Source organism: Acomys minous, assembly GCF_964271855.1.
Source record: "Acomys minous genome assembly, chromosome: 16".
NCBI classification, from domain to species: domain Eukaryota; kingdom Metazoa; phylum Chordata; class Mammalia; order Rodentia; family Muridae; genus Acomys; species Acomys minous.
In genome coordinates this window covers 63,440,442-63,451,890 of record NC_140498.1, presented here as the reverse complement: position 1 = coordinate 63,451,890, position 11,449 = coordinate 63,440,442, and the positions used below count along the sequence as shown (strand labels likewise).

General features: G+C 40.1%; 1 protein-coding gene across 1 annotated transcript in view; it reads right to left on the bottom strand.

Annotated features, from left to right (window-relative positions):
• Window positions 1-2,276: 2,276 nt before the first annotated feature.
• Window positions 2,277-11,449, bottom strand: part of LOC311585614 (uncharacterized protein) — a 34,482-nt gene continuing 25,309 nt past the window's right edge. Inside the window, exons 4-6 of the mRNA XM_084761025.1 lie at window positions 7,711-7,837; window positions 7,452-7,512; window positions 2,277-5,741 (exon numbers count right to left, since the gene is read on the bottom strand). Of these exons, the coding sequence (XP_084617151.1) occupies window positions 4,544-5,741; window positions 7,452-7,512; window positions 7,711-7,837 (1,386 nt within the window). The 3' untranslated portion in view covers window positions 2,277-4,543. The remainder of the gene's footprint in view (window positions 5,742-7,451; window positions 7,513-7,710; window positions 7,838-11,449) is intronic.

The window sequence follows — 11,449 nt, the reverse complement described above, 5'->3', positions numbered from 1 at the left end:
CATTTGAATGATGGATGAGTAAGGTGAACAGGTACACTTAACAATACTGACCAACCACTTCTCTCCTTGAGCCTGGGTTTCCCCATCTGTAGAGTAAGGACAGAGATCTCCCCTAGGCCTTTGATGAGTTATAACAGTCCAATGACAAAGAAAACCAATATTGCTCATAGTTGGAAGACAGTGAAGTTTAAGGCACCAGGGTTGCATTTGATGGGAGCCTTCTTCTGTTCCTGGAGTTGGGAGCAGAGCCCATGCACTGGCTGCCCTAAGCAGCAAGGCTCCGCCACTCATCCTCAGGAAGCCAGTTAAAAGAACTGAACTTCCTAGCTGTGGCTTGTCTGCCCATAGTGCAGGCATCCTAGAGCCATGGTGGGCAGACCTAGTATAGACAGATACAAGTTTTAGGTTAGCCTGAGTTCCATAGTGAGACTGTCCTTTAAAATTAAAAGGGGAAAGAAAAATACGATGGGAAAAAGCAATTGATAAAAATTGAAAGCATGTTAACATATTTATTCAGTGTGGCTAATTTTGACTAGTGATGAGGGTAGGTGGTAGGTGACCTTTCTTTCCTGTGAAATGAGCTAATTCAAGACACACTGAAGTATTTAAATGTGGCTTACTGGGAGCACCTCTCTGCAGGTTCACTGATCCCAAGGAATGGGGCCAGAAAGGCTTCCAGGTAGGGGGCACTTAAAAGTGGAGGAAGAGAAAGTGGGCACAGAGAGAGGAGAGGAGGAAAGCAGAGGAAAAACAGAGAGAAGGGGGAAGGGGAAGCACAGAAAGAGAGAAACGCCAAAAGTGAGAACCAAAAGGTCTATGTTATACAGTGGAGAGCCAGGGGGAGGGAAGGGGAAGCCCTGCAGCTGTGCTGCAAAGTTAGAGTAGAGGGCAGGATATGACAGCCACACCCTGTAGCAGGTAGGGACCAAGGGATGCTGGGAGAACCCGGAAGCCAGGTTCGCTTAGGTCAGAAAGGTACCTCAGCAGCTGCCCTGGGTCTGAAGGCCAACACGAGGTAACCAATCCATCCTTGAGGTCCTAACATCCTAACAGCTTTACATATAAGGAAAAAGATATGCACCGCTAAGTAATCTAATCAATCTAGATTAATATTTTTTCTGATTGGATCTGAAATTACCAGGGCTGCTGGCACCAGACTTGTCCTCCAATAGATCCTTGCTGAAGGATTGATTTTTTTATTTTTTATTTTTTTGGTTTTTCGAGACAGGGTTTCTCTGTGTAGCCTTGGCTGTCCTGGACTTGCTGTGTAGACTAGGCTAGCCTGAAACTCACAGCGATCCACCTGCCTAACCTCCCGAGTGCTGGGATTAAAGGCGTGCACCACCATGCCCGGCTACACTAAAGGATTTAAAGTGGAATCATTCCAAAAACATTTCTTTTCCTCATCTGTAAATCCCTCCCCGATTCTCAGCTCCGTTCCCTTCTATGAGGCAGTCAGATGATGAGTTCATGCTTCTTCAACAGAAGAGTTCTCATGTAGAAGACTCAGTCTTTTCCCAGAATGAGATTCCAAGAGAAATTCAAATTTCACGGAGTTCTTTGTTTCACTAGATCTTTGCCTAACGAGAGATATAAATGTCTCTTTAGAAGATCTTTATTCCTATCATGCAGGCAGGTTACAGAGATGACAGAGTGGGGACTGAGGGGGCTTTAAGATCCAATTGCAGACCTCAGAGTGGGGACCTACAGGGCCCTGAAACTGACAGCTACATGGAGTTGCCAAGAAAAGGAAAGAAGGGAAGACCGGGAAGGTGCAGACTCACCACAGATCAGTGGACACAGAGCAAACAGCAGGAGCCAGGTTGTCTTCAAGTCCACCCCAAGCACTGCTCTCTGACCTTTTACTCCTCTTCCTTGAGCACCCAAAGCTCATCCCTGAGAGTTCATCCATACTCCACAGCTCTTTGTCAAAGCCTGACTTCCCTTAGAGGGAAGTTTCAGTCTCAGGTTGCCTTGACAACAACCTCCATGGCATCTGGAGTCTCCATCACTCAGGGCTCCTAACAACACTTTGCAGACAAAGGGAAGCAGAGTACAATCCCGTCAGACAAGTCAGTCTTCATCCCAGCAAGATCCTTTTCTCTCCTTAGAGCAGGCATAACCTCCAGCAGGGGTATAGATACCCTCCATGTGTCCTCGTGGGCTCCCATTGCGGCCTATTTACCGCACGTGAGACAAACTCAGTGTTGTGGTGTTGGTCAAGAGGTCAGCCACTTCTTAACCACTTGTATTGTCAGGTTCTCTACTGATCATTTTTGGACACTTTCCTAACTTTGTGGAGATTTCAGATGAGAAACTACTTTAAACACCAGATCTAAGTTAGTTTCTGGGGCTATCAGTCTTATATTTCTTCCAGGTCAATGGGGCTGAGTTAAAGATGAACTTAGGATCGACCATTCACACCTTAGTGTGATTAATGACATGTTCATGGGACTGAAAAGATGGCTCAGTGTAAGAGGCTGTCTGCTCATCCACAGGACCTAGCTTTGAGTCCCAGCACTCAAGAGACAGCTCACGACTGTCTTGAACTCTAAGCATCACGTGAATCAGACACTGTCTTCTGGCTGCCTCTGACACCTGGCATGCCCTTGGTGTACATAATGGCAAAACTTATGCACCTCAATTAAATCAATTTTAATAAAAAAAATATAACATATACATGAAGAAAACATTTTTTTACACTATGGAGTCACATATGTATGTCCTTTCACCATTTGTGTATGTGTTACCCTAGCAGGAAATAAGGGTGCCACTGATGCTCTGGTCCTGGAAATACAGATTCTGAGCCATCCGATGTAGGTACTAAGAACCAAGTTTGGGTAAGTAGGAGGAACAGCACTACTAACTCTCCAGCTCACAATAATGTTGTTATAATGCAGAGGATGAAGATGTTCCATGACGACTTATGTCTCCTATCACCTAAAGGTGATGAAATCCTGGCTACATCCTTGTTGAAGGATTCAATGGACTTCTGTCCCTCTGTGAATGGACTTCCCACATTGCTTCCTATTTTCCTTGTTAACACAGTTCTCTTAATGTGAGTAAAGAAAACAAAATAACTTCTTGAAACAAGTTACAGTCTAGTAAGATTATATCAGGAAGATTTCCATAAGCTAAGATATACTGTTGCATTTTGGAAAAAATTTTTTTGAGACAGGTTATCTCTACAGAGCCATGGGTGTAATAGAGTTTACTATATTAACCAAAATGGCCTCAAACTCAGACAGATTAGCTTGCCACTTCTTCCCAGGTGCTGGGATTACAGGCATGTATCTCTAAGCCCATCTGAAAGATGTTTTTAAAATGACCTATCTTTGAATCAGAGAATGAAAGGATAAAATAAGATTTAAAAACAAACCATCATTGCTTTAATGAACAGTAATACTTCCTGAAAATCAATAATTTAATCTGGCAAATCATTTCATATGTTCTCACTAATCGGGTTATTTTCTTTGATTTGTTAATTCCAACCATTTAAAAATGTTTGGCCTGTGCTTGTGTGTACACGCCTGTGCCCTGGTGTGCATGTGGCCGTGAGAGGACAACTTCCTGTTCGCTATCATCTACTTCCCCTATGTGAGTTCTAGAGATGAAACCCAGGGAGTAGTCACTGTCACTCCTTTGGGTTTAAAATTATTGTATGTGCTGGTGTGTGACTGTACATATGCCATAGCCCAAGTGTGGAAATAAGAGAAAAATATTTCAGAGTAATATGAGTCTCTCAGAGCTTTAACTCAGGTCATCAGGCTTAGCAGCAACCACCTTTACCCACTGAGACAATTCTGTGGCATTCATTTGTGAGTCTGAGAAATGTTATAAACAAGTGTTTATTCCTAAGAATACACCAACACATTCCAAAAATATATATAACAATATATCACTTTCATTTGAAAATAGATTTTCGTCCCTCCTAAGATGACAATATGGTTACAAACAGAAAGTCAAACAATATTTTACTGATTTAATGTCTCAACTAATCTTATTTGAGCATCAGCAAAACAGATCAGTATGGTGTGCAACGTTGGCAACTTGACCTTGACCACCATATAAAGATGCCCAAGTAGAACACACAAAGTTGTCTCCCAGTCTCCACAGATCTGACATGTCAAAAAACCCAAAAATCACCACACACACACACACACACACACACACACACACACACACACACACCAGAAATGATTTTTTAATAAGTCTCATTGCTGTTACATTATCCTGCATCTCTATGGTATTCCCATAGAAGGAAGTCAGTCAGGATGAAGTTGCAAATGCATAACTAATAACAACATAAAGAACCATGGAACATCAAATAATAGACACATATCCCCGGCACATCAAGGTATGTTCTGAGATGCACAGTTGGTTGGTAATTATACTGCTATATTATTTCTCGACCAGACAGATAAGAATGCAAAGAATGCATTCACCATATTAAATACATTCATAGGCTTTCTCTCCGGTATAAATTACTTCACAATAATGAAGAATATAAAAATGACCAAAGGCTTCATCATATTAAATACATTCACAGGGCGTCTGCTCCAATATGGCTTCTTTCATGCTTTTGAATGTCACCGGGACATGCAAAGGCTTTATCACACTGATTACATTCATAGGGTTTCTCTCCAGTATGCGTTCTTTTATGAATTTGGAGATGAATGTGCTGTGAAAATGCTTTATCACCTTGATTACATTCATAAGGTTTCTCTCCAGTGTGTGTTATGTATTCAGAGACTACTGTGTTGTAAAAGGCATGAACACTTTGGTAATGATTGTAGGGTGTATGAATTCTTTCATGCCTTTGAAGATCACGGCGATATACAAAGGCTTCATCACATTGATTGCATTTGTAGGGTTTCTCTCCAGTATGTGTTCTTATATGTATTTGGAGAGAAGTGTGTTTTGAAAAGGCTTTATCACATTGGTTACATCTGTAGGGTTTCTCTCCAGTATGTGTTCTTTCATGTATTTGGAGATTACAGTGTACTGAAAAGGCTTTATCACATTGATTGCATTTGTAAGGTTTCTCTCCAGTGTGTGTTCTTTCATGTATTCGGAGATTACTGTGTTGTGAAAAGGCTTTATCACAGTGATTACATCTGTACGGTTTCTCTCCAGTATGTGTTCTGGTATGAATTTGGAGATTACCATGTAACGAAAAGGCTTTATCACATTGATTGCACTTATAGGGTTTCTCTCCAGTGTGTGTTCTGTTATGTATTTGGAGATGAGTATGTTTTAAAAAGGCTTTCTCACACTGATTACATTTGTAGGGTTTCTCTCCAGTATGCGCTCTTTCATGTAGTTGGAGACTACTTTGTTCTGAAAAGGCTTTATCACACAGATTACATTTGAAGGATTTCTCTCCAGTATGTGTTCTTTTATGTATTTGGAGATGACTGTGTTGTGAGAAGGCTTTACCACATTGATTACATTTATACGGTTTCTCTCCAGTGTGTGTTCTTTTATGTATTTGGAGATTACCATGTAGTGAAAAGGCTTTATCACATTGGCTACATTTGTAGGGTTTCTCTCCAGTATGTGTTCTTTTATGTATTTGGAGGTGACTGTGTTGTGAGAAGGCTTTGTCACATTGATTACATTTGTAGGGCTTCTCTCCAGTATGAACTCTTTCATGCCTTTGAATATCACTGTGATGTGCAAAGACTTTCCCACACTGATTACATTCATAGGGTTTCTCTTCAGTATAAGTTCTTTCATGCCTGCAAAGATAATTGGTACAGGTGTAAGCTTTACCACATTCATCACATTGATAAACTTTTATCTATATAAATTAATTTTATACTTTGGTCTAAATGTAAAGAAGAATTAGAAAGGTTTTATCACTTTGTTTATATTGATAGTTTTCACTTCCATTTTGGTTTTTTGGTTTTTTGGTTTTTTGTTTGTTGTTGTTGGTTTTTTTTTTTTTTCACCTTTAAAGATGCCAGTGGTGATAATTACCATAATTACATGGCTCACTTATACCATCCTTTTTTTCCCCTGAAACAGTGTTTTCTCTTCTAGTTCTCGCCGTCCTGGACTTTCTTTGTAGATATGGCTGGCCTTGATCTTATAGAGATGCCCCTGCCTCTTCTTCCCATGTGCTGAGATTAAAGGCATGCACAAGCACATCTGTCATATAGCATCCTTAATCAATATATGGTTTTTCACATAGTGTAAGATTCATGGAAAAACTCAGCTTTACCATACTGTTTGAATTCATAAATGATCCTATACTATGAGTCATACTATATTTCTGAAGTGAACCAGAACACACAGAAGAACTTACACATGCCTAGTATTTATAGAGATTTTCTGCACTGTGATTTTGTGTCTGTATTCCCAATGAAATGGGAAAACTAATTAATTATATTAGTTTAAGTTATTAGTAGTCCCCCACTTTGAGTAGATGTTCTGACTGTGATACCTATTTACAATTAATTTATTATTAATAATCAATGAATGAGTGAAGTAAACATTTACACTATCACGCAATCTGTTCTACTCATGTATAAGATATTTTAGAATGCAGTGACCTATGATGCTGCACATGTGAACTTCACTAGGGAAGAGTGGGCTTTGCTGGATCCTTCCCAGAAGAGACTCTACAAGATGTGATGCTGGAGACCTTCAGGAACCTCACTGCCATAGGTAAGAGTGAACTTCCTTTCACTTTTAAAGTAATAATTTAATTATTACTAATCAATTAATAATTAGTTAATTGTAATTTTGTATCATATGCAGAAAGTCTCCTCAACGTAGGGAGTACTACATACTTTTCATTGTCCTGGGAGAGAAAGGTATTTCACTTCTTTCAATATCCGTATGCCCATATACCTTATATCCATTTTGATGAATGATATACATATTGAAAGAAGAATAACAAATGAAAGATTTCCACATTCACACAGTTTGAGTTTTTGTTTTTAATAGACATGTGGTTTAGAGATTAAGGTTTCTCCACAACAATATTCTTGACCCTCATAAACTGCCCCTGACACTAAACTTAGCAATCTTACCACAAGTATAAGAGTAACAGCAGCTTTGCTATGAAATATCCTTATTAGAGGGTTTGGACATATACTTACTTTGGACATACACTATTCAATGTGGATACATTCTACAGTATCTGGCTGACATGAGGTTAAACAGAGTGATAGTTCTACAGAGCAGCTGTAATGTGACCATGAATCGAATGGCAATGTCTGTTAAGGCATTTGTTTCCTTGTATTCTTTCTTAAAGGACTGCCTTGAAGACACAAATCAGATACCTGACATTGAGGTGCATGGATTTGTGATAATTTAATGATCAGTAATACACTTAATGTAATGCTTTTTCTTTTTACAGTGCTTCTTTACTTTAAAACTTCTGTAATACATTAAATGTTTTTCCACAGGCATATTTGAATCAGCTTGCACATGAAAATTACCTTCCATTTCTTCTAGAACTTTGACAATGTTCTTCAATATTATGGTCTTCCCAATTGTACCCTAAAATATGTACCAGAAAAATATATTATTGGAAATTAGGCAAAATTTAATTTATTACCTTCAGTGAACCTTACAACAATGCCTAATTTACTCACCTCATTCTTCTTCCTTCTCAATTGAAATTCTATAAAAGCATCAACAACAACAACAACTGTTGTCCCCTTGTTTTAAAAAGTCAACTTAAATTCACAGTCCTACCTATGGCAGTGAGGTTCCTGTAGGTCTCCAGCATCACATCTCTGTAGAGTCTCTTCTGGGAAGGATCCAGCAAAGCCCACTCTTCCAGAGTGAAGTTCACATGCACATCATCGTAGGTCACTGCATCCTAAAATAACCCATCCAGGTGAACAGCAGAAAGCACGACAGTGAGAACACTGCAACTGTATACTCCACTGACAATATGTTCACATCATTCTGGTGCTTCCCTCACTTATTTCCTCACACAGAAGTTCTGACGTAACCACCAAGTCATTTTAGAAGGAAACTGAATGATGAGGTTCACCTCTGTCATTCCTGCACCCTTTGAGTAGGAGACAGCCTTGCAAGAGAAATGCTGACTGACAGACATAAAGAGAGAGAGATAAGTAAATAAATGAACAGTACTGAGTGCACTGTTCATTTTATAAAGGATTACTAACTATAAAAGAATATGGGCAAATTGGATGTAATAGCTCATGACCTGAATCCTAGCACTCAGGAGGCAGAGGCAGCTGCATCTCGCTGAGTTGGATGCCAGCCTGGTCTATGCAAGGAGTTCTGCGGCAGCCAGAAAAACGTATCGAGACCCTGTGTCTCCTGCAACAATAAGTCAAATAAACAAGAAAGGCCAAAAGAACTCAGAGGTCTTTACTGAAGTCCTACAAGGAATCACACATTCACTCCAGTTCTGTACTCGTCTTCCACAAACCTGAACTGCCCCAGTTTAAACTGTAGTATTAATAAGATCTTATGAGAAGGGAACACTTGCTTAAACAGTTACAAATGAACAGAAGAAAATATTAGCAGTGTTAATGCTGGTCATAAATAAACAGCATAAGGCAAAAGAGATGGCTCAGCAGTGGACAGCTCTTCCTGGCCTTGCAAGTAATTGAGCGAAATTGCCAGTGTTTACATGGAGGCTCACACTATCTATTACTCCACGTTCAGGCGCTCTGAGGTCATCTTCTGACTGTTGTGAAGATAAGGCAAACATGAGGTGCATATTCATGCACACAGGCAAAATTCATATTCATTTTTAAAAATCCTAGTGGCCAACACTTAATCACAGCACTCTGGAGTCAGCATCAGGTGGACCTCTAAGTTCAAGGCCTCCCTGGACTACATACATACTTTCAGGACAGTCAGGGCTACACACATAAACATTTTCTTCAAAAACAAAACAAAAAAGAAAAAATTACAAGTACAAAAACATCAGGCTAGCAAAACAGCTTTGCACCGAATAACACTTGCTTCTCCTCTATGTTATGTGATGTAGGACAGAGTCTATAAGGGAGAAGGCATGACAGCATGGGAAGGAATCTGAACGATCAGTTCCAACCACAACACAAGGAACAGAAAATGAGTAGAGTCCATAGACACTCAACTCCAATCCCCAATAAACCATCTAAAAAGGTTCCTCTTACAAAAGCTTCTGCAAGCTCCACAAAGAAATACTGGAAGAAGAGACAAGCACTCAAAGACGTCCTCCTAAGTGGAGCCTTTGATTCGATCAGCACCATGCTGCCCTGGTCACTAGAGCTCATGGTCATCCCATGATGAAAATGCATTCAGCCGAACTCCAACGGTCCTAATAACCTAAAACAGCTCATACACTCTTCAAACGTCTCAAGTCTCGTCCAACACTCAAGACAATCTCTTGGCTGCTACATCTTCTAAAGGCAGAAAAGAAGTTATATCTTCACAACATGCAATGGCACAGAGTAAACCTTCCCATTCGAATAAAGAGGAATGTGAACATAGTGAGGGTAATTGGACCAAAGCAAGAAACCCAGCAGGGCAAACAGCAAATCCTGTAGCTCTGTCTCAGACAATGGGGCTTTTCAGTGTCACAGGGCGTACATGGCCCTATCCCTGCAACTTCTCATACTTTTCTGGTTTGTTTACTTCCACTCCATACATGCACCTCTGCATGGCTGCTGTCTCATCGCTTAGGTATCTCAACATCTTGTGGTCTCAAAACGCAATCCAGCCTTCATCCTCACAGCTTCATGCAATGCATTCTCAAGCATCCTCACTGGGGCTCTGACTCCAGCAAACACACAGTGCTGAGCTAAAACAAAACCGCAGGGGGAAAACCACCATCTTGAATTTTACATCTTTCTTGTTTCCAGAACCAGGGCACCATAAGTGATCCTGCCAAATCTGGCTTCTAAGTTGACATGGACCCTGCCACACTTGGACCACAGTTGCAGCCGGTTTTGTGTAAAGTTCCTTCCTGGGATTAAGAGTCAGTTTGCCTAATCTTGAAGGCTTAGGAGGTGGCAGTGTTTTCCTTTTGGCATCTTCTTAGGTTTTTAAATCCAGAGCAAAGCCCCTCACTTTAATGGTGATGATCTCCTTGAAAATTCCTGCCTGTTTCACATTTGACTACCAGATGAAACTACCCCGTGCTGTTTTTCTCTACAACCAAGACTTTGCCTTTATTTCTGCCTCACTTGTTGCTTTTTTCCACCTTAGTCCTGAGTCAGTCATTAGTAACAACCACCCAACAGATTCAATATTCCTTCTAAGAAAACAGCACATTATTTTTTAATTCTGACATACTCAGTTTCTCATTGCATGGGCACAATAAGAAAGATTTTGGGCCAAAATATCACACAAATGACCTCTAGCTAAAATTTTCATGGAGTGTGTTTCCACTGAAATCCCATGACCTCGACTTCCGCTGTCTGCATCACTCTCACTGCTCTGATCATCTAGGTCCTACAAGAACAGCCGGTTAAGGGGGCTGGAGAGATGGCTCAGTGGTTAAGAGCACTGTCTGCCCTTCCAAAGGACCTGGGTTCAATTCCTATCACCCACGTGGCAGCTCACAGCTGTTTGTAATTAAGGTTCCAAGGGATCTGTCACCCCCACACCAATGCTCATAAAATAAAATTAAATAAATTATATATAAAAAAGAATAGCTGATTAAGCTCCATGTACAGATTCCTATGCCTTTTGCCATCTAAAGTGCTGTTATTTTCTACATTCCTCCAAAGAGAACACTATGAGGTTCTGTCCAGCAGCAAAATAAAATTTTCTGTACAACTTTTTACTCTAACTTGTTACTCAGCTGCTGTGAATGAATCCTCTAAGCAAAAGCATCCCAGGAACGAACAGGTTTCCTTGGTTTATCCTGTCAGATCACTGTCCATCGTTTTGGGAGCTTAGGACAGAAACAAAGGCTTCAAGACAATTAAGGCCAAAACCTTGGGCAAACATTGTTTTCTGCCTTGCTCTCTTGCTAGGCCAGGCCATGCCGACTTGCTTAGGGATATTGTCACCATCAGTGGAAGAGCCTTCACACATCATTGATGAATCTACACAATTTCTCCCAGGCATAACAACCAGCCATTCTGATGAGGGCATGCCCTCAATTGAGGCTTTCTCAAATGACAGGCTCAGAAATGTTGACAAATACAGCTAATTAGGACCTAAAAGACAAAAATACATGAAAAAGATTTAAAACTCCACAACAAATGTGTTAACCATATCAATCATTTAAGTAACAAAAACAAAAGCATGGATTATTACAACAACTGGTAAACGCACATTTACCAAGAAATGAGAAGTAAGCCTTTAGAATCAAGAAGAGAAAAACCAAAATTATTTCATTTCACAAAATCACCAAACCAACAACAACTCAAGGAACTCATAACATAGTGTAGTGAATTTTCAGAAGACAAAAATAAGTGAAGGTCTATCATTTTCCAGAGAAACAACAATACAATTAAGA